Source organism: Fragaria vesca, linkage group LG4, assembly GCF_000184155.1.
Source record: "Fragaria vesca subsp. vesca linkage group LG4, FraVesHawaii_1.0, whole genome shotgun sequence".
Taxonomy (NCBI): Eukaryota; Viridiplantae; Streptophyta; class Magnoliopsida; order Rosales; family Rosaceae; genus Fragaria; species Fragaria vesca.
Window position 1 is genome coordinate 12,505,297 of NC_020494.1, and position 21,768 is coordinate 12,527,064.

General features: G+C 36.4%; 3 protein-coding genes across 11 annotated transcripts; 1 reads left to right on the forward strand and 2 right to left on the reverse strand.

Annotated features, from left to right (window-relative positions):
- The first annotated feature begins 58 nt into the window (after nt 1-58).
- Nucleotides 59-4,187, forward strand: LOC101310981 (ATP-dependent (S)-NAD(P)H-hydrate dehydratase-like). The gene is made up of 11 exons (XM_004296879.1): nt 59-409; nt 998-1,074; nt 1,182-1,291; nt 1,390-1,504; nt 1,606-1,668; nt 1,795-1,958; nt 2,560-2,621; nt 3,189-3,255; nt 3,602-3,661; nt 3,749-3,877; nt 3,958-4,187. Exons 1-11 carry the CDS (start codon nt 154-156, stop codon nt 3,983-3,985), a joined length of 1,131 nt encoding a protein of 376 aa, XP_004296927.1. The 5' UTR covers nt 59-153; the 3' UTR covers nt 3,986-4,187.
- A 1,113-nt stretch (nt 4,188-5,300) lies between these two features.
- LOC101311753 (nuclear transcription factor Y subunit C-9-like) lies at nt 5,301-9,568 on the reverse strand. 8 transcript variants are annotated; one of them, XM_004296886.1, is made up of 4 exons: nt 9,474-9,568; nt 9,303-9,358; nt 8,085-8,147; nt 5,301-6,444 (listed from the first exon to the last, which is right to left on the reverse strand). In XM_004296886.1, exon 4 carries the CDS (start codon nt 6,439-6,441, stop codon nt 5,659-5,661), a length of 783 nt encoding a protein of 260 aa, XP_004296934.1. In that variant the 5' UTR covers nt 6,442-6,444; nt 8,085-8,147; nt 9,303-9,358; nt 9,474-9,568; the 3' UTR covers nt 5,301-5,658. The 8 variants fall into 8 exon arrangements, with proteins under 8 accessions (XP_004296934.1, XP_004296931.1, XP_004296937.1 ...); XM_004296883.1 differs by having other exon boundaries at nt 8,085-8,198; nt 9,474-9,489; XM_004296889.1 differs by lacking the exon at nt 9,474-9,568 and adding an exon at nt 6,734-6,800 and having other exon boundaries at nt 8,085-8,198; nt 9,303-9,330.
- Nucleotides 9,569-11,380: 1,812 nt separating this feature from the next.
- LOC101311269 (stem-specific protein TSJT1-like) lies at nt 11,381-14,548 on the reverse strand. Of its 2 annotated transcripts, XM_004296881.1 has the most exons (5): nt 14,258-14,548; nt 12,686-12,926; nt 12,475-12,595; nt 12,181-12,290; nt 11,381-11,755 (listed from the first exon to the last, which is right to left on the reverse strand). In XM_004296881.1, the coding sequence occupies exons 1-5, from the start codon at nt 14,458-14,460 to the stop codon at nt 11,720-11,722; spliced, it is 711 nt and encodes a 236-aa protein (XP_004296929.1). In that variant the 5' UTR covers nt 14,461-14,548; the 3' UTR covers nt 11,381-11,719. The 2 variants fall into 2 exon arrangements, with proteins under 2 accessions (XP_004296929.1, XP_004296928.1); XM_004296880.1 differs by having other exon boundaries at nt 11,385-12,290.
- Nucleotides 14,549-21,768: the final 7,220 nt, after the last annotated feature.

Here is a 21,768-nt window from a genome sequence, read left to right on the forward strand (position 1 = left end):
TTAAAGGTCGAGCATTTTCACTAGGTACGTATCTAGCTTCTTCAAAGTTCATTACTTTGTGCAATTCTGATCATGTTTTTTTGGGTAGAATGACTTCTGAGGATATGGTGTTTGTGGGTTTGTAGTGGAAGAAAGAGTGGTACTTGGTCATTGATGTTTGGAGTGAATTGTGGGTTTGGTGCAAAGAGTTGTATTTATAAGCTGGCTTCTTCAGCTGTGTTGAGAAGGCAACAGTTGGTGATAAGGTGTCTTGGAGTTGGAGGTTATAGTGATCATAACATTAACACTGATCAGAAAACAATGCAAGGAGTTGGATCCAGTAGTGGAGCTTCTTTGGAGGCTGATGCTGAGAATGTTCTGAGAGCAATCACACCGACCCTTGATCCGAATAAAGACAAGGGTCAGGCTGGTAAGCTCTCAATGTGCTATTGATGTCATTTTATTAGCTTCATATACAATGCGTATTGCTGATGTAGATGTGAATGTATACCAAATATGTTTTTTTGTGTGTGTTTTTTCGTTGATATGTTTAATAACTTAGCATTAAGGTAATCGGTATCCTTCACTGTTGTAGTGTTGATTGTGGGAATTTTTTATTGGTCTCTTGTTCCAATTTTAACTGCTCAATCAGAGTTGAATGGTTAGTGTGAGCATTTGGTGACTGGAGGGCAGCTGTAGTCTTGGCTTAGTTTCATGGGGTGTTTTATTTGCATCAATTTAAGTGTTTATAGTGTTGTTCTTGTGAGTCTCTGCTTTTTTTTTTCTTTCGTGTTGCTTGTGGACTTCTTTTCCACTTTTCTTGTATCATTCTGTTGATCACTAAAATTTGCTAAGAAAAAGTGTGAGCATTTGGAATTGGTTGATCAATGGTATCCTGCAATATAATTGCTTTTCTTGTATGGTTTATCAATGTTCTCAATCTATTTGATGTCTCTTATGTGTTTGTACTGAAGAAAGGAGCCAATCTGCTTACATTTCCTCTCTCTATGCTGGTCAGGAAAGATAGCTGTTATTGGCGGGTGCCGTGAGTACACTGGTGCTCCATATTTTGCTGCTATCTCAGCATTAAAGATTGTTAGTGCCATGCTGTTATATTTCAATTCTAAGTTATAGCCGATTTCATCAAGTATTTTCTTTGCTTGGAAAGTTTTATAAACAAAAGCATATCCTGATCATCTCAGGGTGCGGATCTGTCTCATGTTTTCTGTACAAGAGATGCTGCTTCAGTTATAAAAAGCTACAGTCCTGAATTGATTGTGCACCCAATTTTAGAGGAGTCATACAGTGTTAGGTGATTTAGTTTTCGATACAAATTCATATGCCTAGGACTATCAAAATATAAGTTTTTTTCATCTAGTGAACTGCTAACATTTTCAAACTGATTTTCAGGGATGAGGACAAGAGCTTTATCTTAGAAAAGGTTCTTGGTGAAGTTGATAAATGGATGGAAAGATTTGATTGTCTTGTCATTGGCCCTGGCCTTGGAAGGGACCCGTTTCTTCTGGTTAGCTTTTGTTGATTTAATTGCTCTAGGATCTGCTGTAGGGCACTTTAGTGTTTAATGTACACCATATGTATGTCTAACTGGAATGTCATATAATCCAGGACTGTGTCAGCAATATCATAAAGCATGCAAGACAGTCCAATGTTCCACTTGTCATAGATGGGGTATGTAATTACAAGTGCCTATATCACACATGAGATCCTGGAATGAATAGTTGTGTTTACTTATCTTAGTTTCACCACACATGTTCTTGCTATGAAACTGTTAGTTAATGTCATAACATTTGCCAGGATGGACTCTTTCTTATTACAAACTCTCTTGATCTTGTAAGTGGATACCACTTGGCTGTCCTGACTCCAAATGTAAATGAATACAAGCGACTTGTACAGACAGTTTTGAGTTGTGAAGTAAATGATGAAGATGCACATGAGCAACTACTGTCTCTTGCAAAAAGGTAAATATCTATTTCGAGATTTTTTTTTTTTTTTTTGAAGTTTATTTTAGCATTTGACAACTTGTTGTATTGTATTATTTAATTCAGTCACATTACTGGGGATGTATTTTGTTGACAAGGCACTGGTGATGTTTTAGACTTCTCTAGCGTCTCCTATAAGTATCAAAAACATTTTTGAATGCACACACACACTCACACATATGCAATGTGTATTAGCATTCTTACATACAGGACTGTTGGTCAGGCATTTTTAGGATTGTAAACCAACGTGGTGATTGTTCAATTTTGGAATTGGATGAAGCTTTGTTAAATACTATGCATGACAAATCCTTCAATGATTTTGTGTATTACAAATCACACTAAAGGCTAATGTTTTATGATGTATTTTATCCTATAGTACGAAATAGATGTTGTTTGCAAGTTTGTATGCTTTTATTTCATAATTATTTTAGTGTTATGATGCTTATACACATCACACTAAAGGATAAAGTTTATGATGTATTTTGTCCTATACTACGAAATAGATGTTCTTTGCAAGTTTCATTTCATATTTTTTTGAGTCTTATGGTACTTATTTAACTGTTGAACGTTTATCTGTCAGGATTGGGGGTGTAACTATACTGAGGAAAGGAAAAGATGATCTCATTAGTGATGGTGAGACAGGTGCGTAACAAGATACATGAGTGCTGAGAAGGTTAACATGAAGCTTTTTCTTTGAATTACGTTACTATTCCTTGAAACATATTTTTCCATATGTGACTACATCTCCTTTGAGAATGTAGATAAGTACCTTACCAATTATGCTAGTGGGAGTCGTTTCCTGTGTCACAGTAGGTCACTCTTTGGACCATGATTATAACTTTCTGATCTTGGGGGACTAATGTTGAGCTTTAAACCAAATGCATGATCTAAACATTTTTCAAGATACTCTGTCAATTTGTGTCAATGAAGTGAAATGACGCTCAAAACTTATGCATGCCAAAAAATAGATGTCTGTAAAGATGACTTGTTATCTGTCAAAGAACCTGAGAGCCATATATTACTTGTATTTATCACACATATGGGTTTCACTTATCTGTTGTGCCAGTTCTGAATGTCACTTTGTTTCTGTTTCTGACACTGTTAACCAAATTCAAGGCTCTTTGCCTCTTGATCTTGGAAATCCGTATTCTGTTCTGAAATAAGGAATCCCCCAAAATAGTGAGTTCTGAGATTTTATTCTTTGTTCAGTTGAATCAGTGAGCATATATGGTTCTCCTCGAAGATGTGGCGGACAGGGAGATATACTTTCTGGAAGGCAAGTTTTTGTTTCTGAGTTTTGGACCTTTTTTGTGAATGACTTCTTTTTGTACATGTTCACTAGTAACTGAATTTCTAGTTCCATTCCTTCTATTTTTGTTTCTCTCCAAGAATGCATTACCCAGACATTCATGTGTGTATCTGTGTATGGGTATACTGTAAAATTTACTATGTCTCCCGGTCCTGGTTACTTTTTCAAAATCCATGTACATATATGTTGAAGTGATTGTCATGAACTGATGATTTGTTTTTAAACCCAGATCTTAATAACTTACTATGTGCCATTTTATTTTGCATTAATTGATACTTGATATTTGAAACTAACATGTTTTTCATTGCTCCAGCGTTGCTGTATTTCTTTCATGGGCCCGTCAAACTATCAGAGATGAAAATTTGAGTATCAGGTTACAGTCTAAACATGTTCAACTTTTGGTTCCTTGTAGTTTTACCCCATGTTTGACAACCAGTTATGTCAATTTGTGTATTTGCAGTTCTCGGAACCCCACAATGCTGGGTTGCATTGCTGGCTCCACTTTAATGAGGAAGGCTGCATCTCTCGCTTTTAAGACTAAGAAAAGGTCAACCCTCACTACCGACATCATAGAATGCTTGGGAAGAAGGTAAAGGCTGCTGCCCATAAAAAAGACTGATTTATATGTACGTATTAGAGTTAACTTAGAGATTCTTCTCTCTTGTGCAGTTTGCAGGATATTTGTCCAGTTCCCTGATGCTGTTGATCTTCAGCTGATAGAGTCGCGTGTACTGACATTTAGAGAGACCCTTAATTTCACTCACTTTGTAGACCAGAATAACATTTCCTTGTTTCCCCACGACCTTTTCAAATTTTTTAACATTTTTTTTATATTTCTTTTCTCTTTTTTTGGTGAACAACTTCTCTTGTATATAGAAGATTGTTTTGTTGCTTTTATTATCACAAAAATAAGGATTATGACATTATCAGGATTATTATGTCATTGTCATCATGAGAGGGAGATGGTGATTGTGGTATCCATAAGCCTTCGTTAGCATGATCATGGAGATGTGAATCTACTCATATATTTCAATTCTACTGTTTCGTTCGGCCATTGAAGGTTTTGGTTTATAATCGATTCCTTTTGAAGGGTATACATTCACTTGGAACAATGGCAGAGACAATGAAGAGTTTGGAGAGGAAAGGCTTGATGGTGGTTTTGCTAATATTGAATTAATGGCTTTAGACCCCCGCATTGTCTGCCATCATCTGATGAGCAAGTCTCGGATCATCGTCCTTTGTTCTTTGAGGTTCTAACGGAGGTACAATGGGTGGCTGAACATTCCAAAAAAAGGGACATGTTTTCTGTTTGCGGAGGCATGGTTATTAGATGATGGTTGTCAGGACGTAATTGCAGAGTTGGCTGAGGTCTAATGCTGCACAGAGACATGTGCGGGATGTTTATCTGACTGCAGAAGCTCTTCTACAATGGAGTCTTACAGAGTTTGGGAGTATTTGGTTTCAATTTTGGCAGGTTAAACGTTGGTTGGACTCTGTTTATGCTACAATCATCTACTAGAGGGCATATTGCTCAATTGGAGAATGAGTTGATGGTGTTACAGGAAAAGAAAGAAACTGTGGAGGTAACGCTCGCGATCTACCTGGTTGAAATTAGGCGATCGCAATTCCTGGTACTTTCATGAGAAGGCTCCTGGTAGACAAAGAACAAATGCAGTACATGGTCTACTTGATTCCCAGGGAGTATGGCAAATGGACTCTGATGTTATTAGACAAATATTCTGGACTTGCTTTTCTGACCTGTTTACTCAATGTGGGAATATTGAAATGGATCGGATACTTGCTTGTGTTCCCCCTCTAGTAAGTCTTGATCAGAATGCTATGTTGCTACAATGCTACAACCCTTTCAGAGGGCAGAGTTGGAGTCTACTCTCTTTCCTGCAGCTGACGGTACGTATGCAGCGGATGGAACTTAACATTTACTAAAAGCTTTGGCTGAAAAACTAAAGCCAGGCCACCATATCACTTCTAACATGTCATTCCACAACTAAAATGATGAAGAAGATGTAGCAAATTTCAAGCTGCATGAAATGAGATTAAATATAAAGTTTGATCCAAAATAACAGAAACCACACCGTCTACGGGAACACTTCAAAAGTTCAAATGCAGCAATAACAAGCGCATACTAACTGTTATAACAAATAATTACAAAGTGTTTTTAACTTCTAATTGTAATCCTTCAGTTACAAATAAAAAAGTTATCTTCCATGAACCAAACCATTTGCAGAACCTTTTCATGTACCAATATTAAGCACTTTTTATCTCTAATAATTGGAGGTAAAGCAAAATGTGTATCGGATAAGTTAAATGGTAAACCTTCAGATTACGAACAATTATCATCCAGTAACCTTTTCACTCAGAATCTTTAGGCGGCTGCTGTTGCTGAGGCCAAGCAGGCTGAGACATGTATGGGTGCGTTGGTTGGCCATACATATTTTGATCCATCACAGGCTTTCCCACCATCATCCCGGGAGGGCCAACCTGCGATGGAGGCTGAGCTGGCATGTAATAGTAAGGAAGACCATCAGCCGGACCGACAACTGGAACATTCCCGCCTCTTGGGATCGATGCAAGAACCTCATCTTTCAAATCCTCTCTGGGGACAATATCAACTAGAAAATCAAATATATCAGTCCTTGTAATTGCTGCTGCAATGTCATTCTTTTGCAGTGTTCTCCTTTTGTTCTCCTCTGTGTGGTTCCAAGACCGTAGTGTCAACTCCAGAATAAACATCTCACAGGCCCTGGCAAATATGACTGGAGCTTCAGCCGATATCATCCTTACATCCTCATCAGCCTTCATAATCTTCTTAATCCTGGCCAACGGTAAACTATGGTTCTTGAAATCATTAGCCTGCTCAATTTCTTGATACTGACCTGACCAAAAGTTTTGGAGTTGTTGCTGTAGTTGCTGTTGTTGTTGCTGGTGGATGTGCTGATAAGCCTGGTGTTGTGCAAGCTGAGAAGGGGTGGAAGGACCTCCTGGCTGAGTGGGAGAATGCATCATTCCAACTGATCCAGTTGGAGACAGTCCCATCATTTGGCTAGGCTGATAGGGGTTCACACCATATGATGCTTGACCTGCACTACCTGGGACTCCCATTGTTGCTGGATGCCCATGTCCTTGCTGATCCATGTCCTGGTATAAGGTTGGAAAGAAGTTTTCAACTTTTTCATTGTGGAATGTCAAAAATCAAGTTTCCAACACCAAAGTAAAATAGAGAGATTTCTGAATATCAACTAATAGTCTTGGTTCCCTGATAGATGTTTGTGACCTGACAGTTATTAAATAGGCTGTCAATTTATTTATAACAGCCCGGTTTCAAAACCAGCAGTGTTGCTGTAAATACAACACAGTTTTTGTATAGTAATTCTAGAATTACTATCTGGTATTATTGAAAACTCAAAGACCAATTAATATTACTAGCCTTCCTGCACGCGACTTGTGAGTGAGGAAGGGCCGCGCTCACGCATGCGCTTGTTTTGCTTTCCAATCTGCCATTTTTTTGCAATTTATTTACAATTGTTTGAACAAAACTTTGGTAATAGCAATTAAAACTCCCCTCTTGATAACACAACAGACACAGACTGTTGTCCGTGACTGAAAACATGGTCAGGAAAAGCTCAATAAAAAACTCATAATCATGCTGCAATCAGATAAGGTAATTACCACACACACAAAAATACAATAAGTCACTCAAAGTTTCATAGAGAGTGGGTCAAAACATACATATATGAAAGCAACCCAAAATTAAAAATGGAAAACCAATAATCTTGATATGATACACAGTGAAGAACACATAATAGCAACATCATAATCACTACAAATACATGAAACAGAATGAGAGGAAGGCCAACATCAATTAAATTCAAACACAGTTGCAGTCATAATTCACATCTAACCCATAAATTGAAGGGCTTCACTAAATAATTTTGTTCTCAGGAATTGAAGGTCTTCCACGACATAGTTCTTAACCTGTTCAAGTACCAAAGAATAATTTTTTTTTTAGAAGAAGTACCAAAGAACAAATTTTAAAATCACCACACATAGAGAACAAGTGTAATTATAGCAAATTGGTACATAATACTACAAAGTTAACAACCATCCGATTTGGACTTGGTTCACGTAAATAACATATACAAATGAACAACAATCCCATAAGGAAAAGAAAACATATGAAGGCCTTCACGGTCATTGGATGAGCATACTACCCTGTTACCATGGCCTGTGGACATATACAGTATCCTGTTCTTTTTTAACCGATTATTGGATGTGAATATAAATGGCATTGGTTATATCATGTACAGAAGAAGTTCTCATTATCTCTTGACTTCCTTACTAAAAATCGATTTACTGAAAAGACAAAAAAAAAAAAGAAAAAACAATCTGATTTGGCTTCCCTAGCTCTATAATTCTCTAATTACAAAGATTTTTATATAAATGATGTAATTTCAACATAAGCAAAAACAACATCAAGAAGCATATAAGGTGAGAAATTTAACAAAGTGTCCCAGCAATCGAACATTTACTATCCAAAATATCAAAGAAGGCATTTAGAGTATAAGCATGACTAATTGTAACTATAACTTGGAAAGTTAATGAATCTGGATCTTCATGGTTTAGATAAACTCATCCCAGGATAACTTCATTAGTTATGATAACAGAACTAACCATCAAATGGTGGAAAGATGAAATTTAAATTATATCAAACAATTTTGCATTTTTTTGTTCCAACTTGTAGAAGGGTTAAAGTCGAGAAGAAAACTCACAGTACATACCTATTGCCTACAAAAGCAGGGGAATGAATGAGAGAGACCTAGAGAGGCTGCTGGTAGCTCCCTCTGTCAGAAAAGAAAAACTATCAATTCCAGGTTTCAGATCCAGTTCACGACCTGTCAAAGACGTATCAAGGCTTAATATGGGTAGATTTTGTTTGGGGTTAGAGTTGCACAACAAAATAATAGAGTAACACACAATAGATGCAATAAGTATTATATGGTCAAACTAAGCTTCAATAACAATCTAATAAGAATTATAGAGTAACACACAGTTGACTACCTTCTCTTCCACCAGAAAGCACATTAGACCCATAGCAAATAATTTTCCCCTACAAGATCAGCCATATGCCCATAGCCATACAAGTAAATCTAGTACTCCTACTACCATTCCATCTGGTTCAATTTAGTCAACAACCTTATTCTAACTACCTATATACCTTTTATTTCATCCAAATAGCTGATCACCATAGGAATTTCCAATTGTATTAAACATTGCAAACCCACACTTCATTTGAAACCAAGTATTCTGCCATAACTAGAATGTATTTATTTCAAAACAAGCATATTGCTCTTGAATTAGACGAGTCCGTCCTAAAATTGGACATGAACGAATTACACATGGCAGACCATTTCACACCCTAGACTAATCACAGGCTGCGAAAACCAGACCACAGCTCTTACTTGAAACCGCCATAGATCATACTAACTTACTATATCAGTCATTGCACAACCGATACTATTTTAAAACCGAGTATTCTGGCTTAACAAGAAAAGTAAATAACCATTTTATCTTTGAAACAGATAGGTGAGGCAAGCAGGAAGAAGAAGTTGCCAGACCTTTGTCACACTAGTTTACTCAACCGGCTGCAAAATTAGCCAACAGCTCATACCCCAAACCCCACATAAACCTACCCACAAGATCCAATTTTCTTCCAAACCTTAAAATACATTCACAGAGCAAAGTAACACCAACCATAGGAAAAAATAATGCTCGTCTCTAATTACCTTCACATCAACAAATACAAACTGGGTATATATGGCCACATACTACACCTACCTACCTATAATCATAGTTGGTTCACCATCCACTTAATCAAACTCTAGGGTTTCCAATACCCTAACAAACAAATCATATCAAGAACAATTCCCACAAGGACATTACACATAAAGCATTAAAAATCAAGAAAATAAAATTTGAAAATCAAAGAAAGTCGGTACCTTTAGCCTCTCTGCTTGTTCTGAGATTCTGGGTTTTGCTCAACCACCTGAAAAGCCTACGAAGAAAGCAAATTTAGTTGATTCACAGATTATTTGAAGCTTGGCTTCAATGGAAAAGAAGAAGCTGCAAAACTACGATACTTGAGAAAAGAGAGAGAAAAAAGGGCCAACCTTTATGAATTGGGTTGGGGAGAATATGGGAAATCAGAACAAGAAAGAAAGAGTGGAGTTGGGTTGGGTTGGGGGAATCGGGGAGTGGGGAAGTGTTGCGTTTACTCTCTCTTTCCACTATAAAAAAGCGCCACTTTTGGTTCGTCTTCCCAACTATACCTCTTCGTTTGACTTCCTTGTCTGACGCTTTTGCCCCTCAAGGTTGGGAATAAAATAAATGGATATATCTTTGCTGGTTCAGTGACTCACTCACCTAAATTTATTGTTTTGTCTTTTTGGTCGGTACCCAATTCTGGTTTTCTAATGAGTTTCAAGATATTAACTTTGTTTTAAGAAAGGAAAGGGTGTATGGATATGCTAGAAGGAGGTGGCAAAGGAGTCTGTCGATTGTAATCATCACCCTAAACCTGCTCATCACAAACCAATCTCTTTAACTTCGATTAGAATGTAACAAACGATTACAACGCTATTTCATTTTTGAGTGATGATGGATATGTAGAATGCCAAGATTTAGTGTGTAGAATTGGTTATCTGGGCACGTTTGTTGCTCGAGATCGGACGGGATTGAGGCAAATTTGTGTTTGGCAACTACACGGATTGAGTTAAATAACGGAGTCCCGAATACAGAGTCTAGGCCTAAATAAACAATAAAAACAGTAGTTGTTTTCTTCTCTCGCCTCAACCCCATTAATCTCGTCATGTCATTTCTTTAACTTCAGCCACATTCAGCTACTCTTCTCCTCGTTCTTCAAGGAATTATTTCACGCGTACCTTCAACCTTCTTCTTTCTCTATCTACAGTTCTACACTAATAAGAGTAGTTGTTTTAATTTTGATCGTTTACCTTTTTCTGTTGGCTTTATAGGCAGGTTTGGTTAAATCGCCTTCTAAGTTGCAATTTTTCATCTTTTGATAAACTGCTGAGATACGGAGGCTGCTTCTCCTCTATCTAGCCTTCTGCCAAAGAAAAATGACCATACGATAAAAGATTTCATCAATCCTAGATGATATAGGAATGCAATTCAAGTACTGGTGGATGCAACTAATCAACTGTGATGCATGCCCGTACCTGAGGTGAGGTTGAAGAGATAGACGCCTCAGGCATCAAATATTTGAGAGCATCAAATTTTTCTTTTTATATATATGTATATGTATAGATATTTTCATATAAATCCTAAGTTTTTCATTTCTTTCTCGGTTTCTCGCGTCTATTTTACTTATTTATCCATTCGACTGCAGCTAATTTATTTTTGTCTATATTTACTTTCTTCATCTTAAAAGAATAATAGTTTGGCTAGAATAAATTTTATTGACACTAAACGTGATTACATATACAAGGGATGATGGTAACCAACAATGAAACTATCTACATGATTACAATACAATAGGAAAAGAATATTCACATATGTTACTTTCCTAATATAATTGATATGCGACCTAATACATCTAGTTATCCATAGCTACAAATTCTGAGTGATGACCAATTTTTTTATGGTCAATTCGCCGTTGTTTTTTTTTCTCGTATAATCATAGGGCACCATTCTTAGAACTCCTCAGTTTTTGAAATCTCATGTCCGGCCCTGCTGTGATGGCATGCCAAAGTAACAAATGGAAGAAGCTATAAAAGGGTTGGAAATTAACAAGAACAATTAAAGGACACAAAAGAAAATGTGTGTGTTTGGGGCATGAAACTTCGCGAATGTGTATGCGTACACAAACGTCAAATTCTGGGAACTTATGATCATGACTTATGAACATGATTGTGAACGCATCACAAGCTTCAAATTCTGGGAGCTTTGTTAGCAAGTAGACTGCTAGTTGTGCAGGGAGGGCACTCTAACGAAGTCACCTATTGCAGGTACAAATGTTACTCATAAACATTGAATTTGCTTCAAGAGTGAGAATTTTGTGTATAAAACTTGTATATAACTGCATTGCGAAATGCCGTAAATAATGGCTGATGGTGGGATTTATCACTGACTTCAAGCCTCGATACAAACTTTATTTAAACACAACACATAGCTGTACATAGGTAAAAAGCTAGAACACATACGACCAACTAAGGTAAAAGAAAAACAGAGCTCTCTCCCAAATTACCCACTCCCTATCAAACAGTTACCATTACAGGTATTTAGTATTTACATGGCCTCTGATGCATCATTGAACACCATATAAACCTCAACCTCTCTCTCCCTGAAATGGATAGCACATTTTGAAGACGCACTTTCTCAATGTCATGAACGTCTTCTACTTTGTGGCTGCAAGAACCGCTGGCCCTTCAACCTGAAATTTTCACCCCACCAAGTTGAGAAATCTTGTTGAAAATATAAATCAACATCAGTAAAGTTGGTGCGAAATGTCCCTATCTAGAATGCTATTATTGCTTCTTTCACAAACAAAGGCATGAATGGAAGAGACAGGAGGAAGACAAATATGCATTCAAGAATGTCTCCCTATCCTTACCTTCTAAGTCATCCGCCTTCAATTTCGCTCGAGTGCGACTGTGACTGTGAAAACTATATTCATTGCCCCAGTTAACACCCCAAGTTAAACACTATTTTTCAATACAAAGTAACCTTTGTTTTCTAATTGTAGACATTAACAAGCTAATAATAAGAAACAAATATGCTAGAAACTTTGATAGTGAGGAACCATATAGCTACATGGTATAAATTGGTACTCTTGAAATTATGAGTCACTTGAATTACCTTAAATGTTGCACCCCAGATCTCTTCATCAGTAGCAGGTACAGCAGTGATCACATTTTTGGGATTCTCATAGCTTCTCAGTCCTCCAACAGTTGTGGAGTAGAAACACCCTGTACAAATCAGAGACACATTTGTTAACACAGAGTAGATTTTTTTCATGGATTCCTCATACATCATTATCATGTTATGATTTTTTTCATAAATTTGTGGTCCAAAAAGCTAGAGAATCAGGTACCATTAGATCCTGATCTTTCTAGCAATGAATAAGTAGCAGGCCATAAATAGTGTACCCACCTTGAGGGAATGAAGCAAGTGACTTGCCACAAGCACCCTTAAGCAAGTCTGCATCATCAGCAAAGGCCACATATCCATCAGCAGTGATTCCCCAAGACAGAGGCACCTTGCCAAATTGGTCCTGTCACACACCAATCCCAATTGTTATTTAGAGATCAATTATCAAAAGTATTAGCTTCACCAACATTTCTTTGTGGGATCGACGACTTACGGAAGCAACAAACAAGGTGGAAGTGGACTTGTCAAATACAATGAAAGCAAAATTTCCGCTGAGATGGCCAACAACATGGTTTGGTGGGTAAGGTGCCCGATCACGAAGCGCCTTGTAAGCCTCAATGACCAAAATCACTTCATTTGCAGACTTGGCTAGGCCATACTGCTGCCTCAAGCTCCCCAAGTTGTCAAGTGCTCCCTCAAACAAGCAGAATATCTCATCCTTAACAGCAAATGACCTGCAAGTTTACCATTCAAATCAGATTGCATATACTAGTAGTTTAGCAATCCAATATGCACCATGTGATTTACAACCTTAACCACATATTTTAATTAAACAGACACATAATTGTATACAACCGGTTTATAAAATTGCAAGTAAACTCTACTGTCCTCCTATCTGTTGTCACTATGACTCAGATTATCACAATAATTGGTTTTTAGAAATACAATTGGAAAGATAATAACTTGTCTTGATGTCACAAATTTTTATATTCTTCTTCAAGTAAATGCATATTCCAGTATTCAGTTCTATCACTATTCACTAAAATACACCCCAGAATAATTGAATAGCATCGACATCATCCACTGTATCAATCCCACACTTATGTAGGCCCGACCTAGGTCATCCTCATCGTCATCAGCAGTCTTTCCCAATATTTCCGGGCGAGCACTATGAAACTGAACAAGACATCCACTAAACAGGATCCAGATTCTCTGCTTGGATCTATGTTGCTTGAATTTACTTAGATGTCTTATAATCATTAGATAAAGTAAGAATGACATAAGGATGACATGACGGTCTTAGATTGTACTTAATCTAATAGTTAGAAATCATCCAAACAAATCCAAGCAACATAAATCCATGTAGAGAAACCAAATTCCACTAAACAGAGTAATATTGCTAACTAGACTCTAGAGTGTTTCATAAAATTCAGAATTTTTTTTGTAATTCAAAGAATAATTTTTATGAAGAAAAAAAATTGTTTTCAAATATCTATCATAAATTGAAAAACAAAATAGGGAGCAGAAATCCATGGATTTGCAGTGAAATTAAGGCAAGACGACAAAAATATATTTATCATGGTGCGCCACGTGGCGAAATCATGTTGAGCGTGGTCCATTCGAGGACAACTAAGTCAACATGATAAGCATCGTGGCGGACATGAGAGACACACCCATCACGCCACCTCCCTGCCAAAAATTTCTATTGGCGATCATCGTCATCAGGTCGACGACCACCGTGATTTGATTTTCATGATTGTTCGAATGATTCTCTAACTATGCCGGTTCAGATTTCAAACTCCAACACACGAACAATATAAGCAATTAAGCAAAGCATAAAAAAAAATCATGTACAGGACTACGAGACCTGATATATAGAAAAATAAAGTTTCTACTAATCTTCTAATGGATTCTTAGTCTTGAGTTTGATAACGGAAATGGATAAAAGAATTTAGCTAAGCAGTAAACGGCGCCGGATAAGTTAACTACTCCAGAAAGCTGAAAAGCTCGCAAACAGTGTTATTTTCCGGCGAGCGGTTATATGATAAGATATTAAGATACATACCTCGGTTGTATCACGGACTCGTTGTCGTGGCTGTAGGCCAGCTGGACGTGGTCGCCGACCTGCACGGAGACGGCGGAGGCATTGCTCTGGCAGAAGCGGTTGATCAGCGCATTCGCCGTGATCTTCGGCGAAGGGGTGCGGCTGCCGGCGGCGACCAGCTCGTCGGGCGGCGACACGATCTCGCTGCTGAACACTCCCAACATGACTAACTGATATAGAAAACGAAGATGCTACTTTCTCTTTTGAGGGGATTTTAATAGAGAGGAAGCTCGGACAAGAAGTGATGGGATCATTTGCAAGGTCGGGGGGAGGATTTGATTTATAGGGAAGGGATCGAGGGCATTCTCGTCATTTTCAGACGCTTGTGTGCTTTTTCTGTTGCATTTTTTTTTTTTTTTAAATTTAGGGAGGAGTAGTCCAATGAAGGACGAGGAGGCATGTGGTGGTGGGACCCAGGGGAGGTGGCGATGATTCCTGAGGTGAGGCGGGGCCCGGCGGAGGAGGTATAATACATGTCAGGCCAAACTGAAGCTGAAGGGCGGACTGAGTGAGAAAGGGGGTTACGGTATCCGGTGCGGAAGCGTGTGGATGTTTCCCAGTTCCTTCAACTGTTGAACCAATTATGTCGTGCCACGTCAAGAAACAAAGAGATTAGTCGTCTGGAGTTTTACCCTTTTTAGCATCTTCCGGTGATTTTATTGCAGAATTATAGGAGGTGTTACTTCGGAACCGAAGCAACTTCGGAAAAATAGTATTTTCTCCGGCATTTTGATTTTACCGAATTACTGACAAATTCAGTGTTGACGGATTGTTTTTCATTTTCTTAAAGAAAAGAAAATTGCACAGCGGTATTCATAAGAAGAGTAAGACTTTGAAAATAAATAGTGTATACGTATAAAAATATTTGAAATCGTTGTAAGTTCTCGATAAATTTAAGACAACGCTAAAATTTGATAAATGTTTTAAGAATAAAATGATAACGGTCATCAAGAGGTTTCCTTAAAATTATCCATAATATACAAACCTATAAACGTTTCGCATGTGTGCATATATTTGGGGGTGTTCAAATTCATAATTAGCTAGTTAATTAAGGTTTAAACAAAACGTACTAAAAATAGATATCAGAAGCTACAATTAATATTTTTTAGGCAACAACTACAAAGTTGGTAAATATCACGTCCCATTCATGAAGATGAAAGCTTAATCATTAAACATGCATATATAAAGTTACTCGCAACAATCAAACGTAATCGGATGAACCTTATTTCCAAAACTAGATTAGAGAAGGGAACAAAGAATATATATAATTAATTTCAGTTTACACCCTTAAGGTTTAGGGTTAACATCATTTCTCTCATAATACTTTTAATTTTGAAAATTTACCCCTAAAGTTTTTAATTTTCATAAATCATGTCCAATTGCTGAAATTCCGTCTAACTCGGACGTTAATTTTGACTTCATAACTTACTAAAAGAGCTAAAATAGTCTTATAACAACATAAATCGCCTTTTATGACATTTTTTCTAAGATTTCATGCTATCATTTTCTCCAAATTGGACGGAATTTTAGCAATTGTGTTTGATTTATGAAAATTGGAGACTTTAGGGGGTAAGTTTTCAAAATTAGAAATACGGGGAGTGAAACGATGTTAACCCCAAACCTCAGGAGGTAAACTGAAATTAATCCATAGATATATATATATATACCGATTTTCTCAGCTGCGGACGTCCGCACCAATTTTTTGGTGCGGATTTCCATTTTTGCACAACTTCCCGATCGAATTTCCTCAAACTTCCTTCTAGACATATCTAGATCATCTTGTGTAGATCATCTCTGCAAAATTTCAGCTAATTTGGTGATCGTTAAGGCCCTCAAACTTGCGTTACAAAACCGACGGACAGAATTCTGTCCGGTTCAGACATATAACAGAAAAATACAAGTTTGAGGGTCTTAACGATCACCAAATTGGCTGAAATTTTACAGAGATGATCTACACAAGCTGATCTAGATATGTCTAGAAGAAAGTTTGAGGAAATTCGATCGGGAAGTTGTGCAAAAATAGAAATCTGCACCAAAAACTTTAGTGCGGACGTCCGCAGCCAAGAAAGGCTATATATATATATATATATATATATATATAGGGTAATGTCTACGTACTTCATCTGAATATGATTGAAGTTACTTATAATAGTTACTTATTTGCAAGCCAAATAAGATATTTTAGTCTCACGTAAGGAAAAGTGAGAAGTATAAATGTATAATCATACTCAATTGGTTTCCGCTTAGCTACAAACGTTACATTTAAACAGAACCTCGTTGATACTTTTGTTCTATCAAGTGGCAACAGATTATGTTAACTTGGGAATTGAGATTGGTGTCTCTAATTAAGGACCCATTATTGGAAATTCAGAGTGCTCGTGTTTGTACAATCTGCAAATGTGATTGAATGTTCATTACATCTGCAACAATATTTACTTCTTCATACACCATGATGAATAATACTAATAAGAAGAGAGACTTAATTAGCAAAAATTCTTTTACGCACCTACGTGTAAGTGAATCAAACAACCAATATGTAATATTTTAATCTGGTCATCCACATCACATTAATGGTGTAAGTGCACCTTAGTGCATAGAATCCGCTCCGCTTAATTAGAGGCCAAAAATCCCTATAGTTGGATGTTATCTTGCAAAGCAACTGATGGCATTTGTTTAAGATAGCAAGTACCAATCAACAATTCAGTGTCACACCTTGGTGAAGAATTTTGCGTTCCAACTCTTTTTTAAATGATTTAGTTCCAACAAGTTATTCTCTAATCTACTCATTATTAATCTTAATAAATATTTACTAAAAGAAACAAATAATAGACGGGTCCAAACTAGCTTCTATGTTCCAAAACCATGGGTGGCCCGTGGTAGACTAAGCTAATTCTGTTGGCAAAACTTCTACTTGTAGGAGGTAATCAACTAATATTAAACCAAGTTAGCTGCTTGCATGTGCAGCTAGGGTTTAAGGAGATAAACATATATAGCACTAAATATATTCTACCGAAATCGATTATAAAGAAATTTGGTTTTCATGAAAAGGAAAGCTAGCTTTGGTACAAAATATCAAATTAGGTCGTATCATATTTGGACATGTTTTATATTTGATCGGATGAGACATGTTACAGGGAAAAGCATTATTCCCTCTTCGTGTTATAATCTTAAGCCTCAATCTAACATTGCAAGTATCTATTTTACCATGCAAAGTGCTCTTCCTTTACATTTGTCACTGCAAAATGTGACAATTGAGAATATATCCTCAAAGCTAGAGGTCTCACTTTTTTTACTTCATGATAAGCAGCCACTTTGATTTTAACTTAGAGATCTATCTCGTCATGCCTACTAAAGTAATGCAGGTCATCGGTTAAACAATTTTTTCTCCTGCAACTCCATTTACAGAGAGAAAAGAAAAATTCTTCTTTAACAAGCTAGAAAGAGAAGAATTAATCTCAGAAATAAAAAGCTATCGAGCTAGTTCCCGGAAAGGGAAAGAAGAAGAATATAAAACAAAGTGATTATTATTCCATTATGGACAGAATTACCAAATCTTAACAGTGACGCCCCTGGTTTTGCACGTTATCACTTGCTCTTATCGGTACCAAATCCTCGACCAAATCCGACAGATAGTTTTTGTCCTATCCATCGACTCGACTATTAGTTTCCTCTCTCCAGTCGATCTCCACAGTAATTTTTCATGATATTATTGGAATATTATTACGTTTACTGTCTATGATCTGAGAAAAATGCAGCAGCACCATCGCCATATATATATATAACTCCATATATGAGCAAGAAAAGCTTCAGAAGCAAAGTTGAAATTTGCATGAACCAGCTTGCTGGTTCTATCTTCTAGATCAGTCTCTTGTATTCTTTCTTGTCTGCTAATATACTGTACGTGGATTCTTCCAGATTTGTCAGCGTACGTATAGCTACATCTGTATGTCGTTGATTTCTTCTGTTACTCGATCGAGCAAAGCGGATAAAATCAAAAGTTCAAAACAAATTAATCAGAGACTATATATTTTTTTGATGTGGCTAGCTACCTCTCTCATCATGTCGCCAACACCAACCAAGTGTTTTAGTTTCTAGCCGAGAAGAAATGAAGACATCATGAGTGTATTTTCTGATCCTTGTCTTCATGTTTGAATTGATTTTCGTGTATGTATATATATCCATTATTGAATTAACATTTTTCATATTATTCCAGATATATATATATATATATATATATATATATATATATACACAACTTGGTTAAATAAAGATAAGAAATTATTCAAATTAAAGATCAAGAAACTAAACCCCCTTAAGTGGTCAGGTTGTTAAGAAATTTAGGTCTAGGTTTGAATCTTGTTGATGTTGATTGAAATACAATCTTAACTTATTTCTGGTATGTATGAGAAATGAAATGCTCTAACATGATCTCCTGACATAGATTAATATCTAATATCTTAATTAGAAAAGTTAGAAGATCATCAAGAACTAAAGGAGTCCAAAACGTTGATCTCCAAGTTTATGCAGTTCCATGAGCAATGAAGTTCCATTTGGTAAAAGAAAAAAGAATACACATTCTTAATCGTATTTTTCTTTGATAAATGATGAATCAATTACATAAAAAAACCCAATTATTGGCATGGAAAAGAGAGGAGGCAAGGCTACGGGACCAGCGGATATGCATGCATGTGGTCCAAATTTCCAATGTTATTGGATTAGATGCTCAGATTTTTGCAGTTTCCTTACTACAAATCCTAGCTTGGGTTAACTATCTGTGGTAAAAACATGTGTAACGACCACAAATTCACTATGAATATAAGATTGATCAGATCGATCTCTTTCAGTGGTTTCACTTTCATCCTCCTCCTCCTCTTTGTTTGATTAGTTTTAGTTTTCTTTTCTTATAATATGGATCAGCTTTGAACGAGATGACATGACAATATATCTCTATTATTAGAAATCCAGGCACCCTATCTCGTGCATGTCATGATGAAACATTTTTTTAAATTACCTAAAAAACCAAGATAATACAAAATACTTAAAGAAAATAAACATAAATTTCTATAGGCATAACTGTAAATCACCATTAGAATTTTATGGAGAAAAAAATGACGTGGTTTGTTCCTACTTTTCGTGGAACAGATATCTAAAAATAAGATAATCAGATTCATTTCACTTTAAGTAGAGCAGTTTAAGTTAAACTTCTCCTATTTATATACCACGTGCAGAGACACGGGTAAAAATGCTAATATAAAAAACAGTTCAAGTTAAACTTCTCTTATTTGTATAACACGTGCAGATGCACGGGTTTTAAGGCTAGTATAAGGAATATCAGCAAGTGTAATACAGAGAAATATTGGAATCGTCAAAACAGATGGAACTAAAGTCGCAATATTGACAAGAACAGCATATGAAGCATGGCTATTTACTTTTCCCCAATCCACACTAGCTAGCTAATATGAGATAAGCCTATAATAGTACATCCAATCAGATCGAGCTTGAGTATTTGAGTGTGGAAAAGATTGCTATGTTCCTCGAACTATATATATGATGAATTAGGACAGCTGTGAAGAAAAAGAACTCTTAAAAAATTGATGAAGTAGCTTGGGTGAAGAAATGCGGTAAGAGTACCAACATTTGGAAAGCTTCATCTCTGCGATTCTACTTTAACAGAAAGAATCAAACCCAATTGTAACCCCAATAATCTCAAGTGAAATGAACACCTAGATAAATTTGTTTGTTTTTTTTCTTTTTTCTTTTTTCTTGTATATATCCCCATGATAATTAAAGTGCAAGAATAATGAGAATGATGGTTTTGTTCATGTTGGTGGGACTAAACCCTAGCTAGCTAGTGGCAATGCATATGTGGCCACAATCACATATTCAGCAAATAAAGAGATATCCAGTACCCTTGGATCTCTTAATGTAAATAGCTAGGGTTTCGCTCAACCACTGTTAATTCCACACACTCGATTAAGACGTATCATGCATTTATATGATATATCTCATTTTTGTTTCTTTAATTTCTCTATGAAATATCGTATCCAACTATCCAGACTCATAATCTTCGATTCCTTTTTTTCATTGACCATGGGATACCTTCCAAATTCATCACAACTGATCGATTCGAGGTGAAAGATTCATATACCTCATGTCCCCCTCAATGGCCTATTGGTTCTGTATATATGTACGCAGAAATCACAATGCACGAGAGTCAGTAGTGCTTATTTGGGGACCAACTAGCTACTTGATTGAAATGTTCATGATGGAATATTTTCTCAAATCCTTTGAGATAACTTTGGCTAGTATCTACTTTGTCCCATCTGTTTTTCTGATACATATATAGACTATAGTTGCTTTCATTCTTTCACATTTTCTCCCCGAGATTAGAGTCTTGGAGATGATCATAACTAGCACTAGTTACATCATTAGGGTTTAGCTAAGACAAATGTGAAAAGTGTAGCCCTAGCAATGATGAACCCTAAGTGGATCGAGTGGAGTTAGTAAGAGGTTTCTAAAGTGTAGCATACAGCGTTTCATGCCATATTAAACGATCTCTAATTATATAATTTATGTTTTAAAAGAAATTAGCCGGGACATTTTGATGCATCGTTAATTAATATCTTGAAATCTATAAACTACGTTCTTAATTATAGGGTAATTCTTTGTTTTTCAAATTGATAATATGTGATGTGACTGCTATAAGACTCTCTTAACTAAATTAATTAGATGATTAGGTTTTGATGCAATTATCTTTCTATGCTAACTGTGACTCACGTACATATGAGGTAAAATATACGACCTAAAAATAGAAAATGAAACTCTTCAGACCCATATAGGTTTGTTATTTTCTACTATAATATACCTAGATAAAGCTCTAACACGAATTATCCAAAGACTTTTTCAAGGAAGAAGAATTGTTGGTATGACTTGGCTCGATCCATTCCTAGTGAGAACTGAACTTTACTATAAAGATGAAAACACCCCCATCTGCTTCCAGATAAAATAAAAGAGCAAAAACACAAAAACACACACATCAAAGTTGGAAACCACTCCCCATCAAGACAATAAAAATCTCAACAATAATTTGTGGCACTGCAATACCACTTTGGGTTACTATATTCTAATGAAAGCAAATGGGAGACAAGAAAGGTGGTTAAAGGTTAAATCATCCAACGAGGATGGACTAAACTGGAGCTTAATGTAATCATCCCAGGGTGTATGGAACACCAAAACCTTGTCTTAGGCACTTGGATCTTAATGCTCGTCTCTTTTACAATGCCGCTTAATCTAATGTGATGAGGAAATCTATGGTCTCTTATTTGAATTACATACACAAAAGAACATGGTTTTTATTGGATTTAAAAGAGCACTGAGAGCAAAGTTTGGGGCAAGTTGTTTAATTATTTTGGTTATTTTGGAAGGTATATCTATGAGAGAGAGAGAGAAATTTTGATTGATGCGATGTTCAT

Bases quoted from the DNA above. Each gene is read 5' to 3' on its own strand.
- LOC101310981 (XM_004296879.1), top strand. From the start codon at position 154: ATGTTTGGAGTGAATTGTGGGTTTGGTGCAAAGAGTTGTATTTATAAG. The intron at 410-997 runs GTAAGCTCTCAA...TATGCTGGTCAG, and splicing joins TAAAGACAAGGGTCAGGCTG to GAAAGATAGCTGTTATTGGC. The intron at 1,292-1,389 runs GTGATTTAGTTT...ACTGATTTTCAG, and splicing joins GAGGAGTCATACAGTGTTAG to GGATGAGGACAAGAGCTTTA.
- LOC101311753 (XM_004296886.1), bottom strand. From the start codon at position 6,441: ATGGATCAGCAAGGACATGGGCATCCAGCAACAATGGGAGTCCCAGGT.
- LOC101311269 (XM_004296880.1), bottom strand. From the start codon at position 14,460: ATGTTGGGAGTGTTCAGCAGCGAGATCGTGTCGCCGCCCGACGAGCTG. The intron at 12,927-14,257 runs GTATGTATCTTA...GTAAACTTGCAG, and splicing joins GAGTCCGTGATACAACCGAG to GTCATTTGCTGTTAAGGATG. The intron at 12,596-12,685 runs GTAAGTCGTCGA...GGTGTGTGACAG, and splicing joins CCACCTTGTTTGTTGCTTCC to GACCAATTTGGCAAGGTGCC.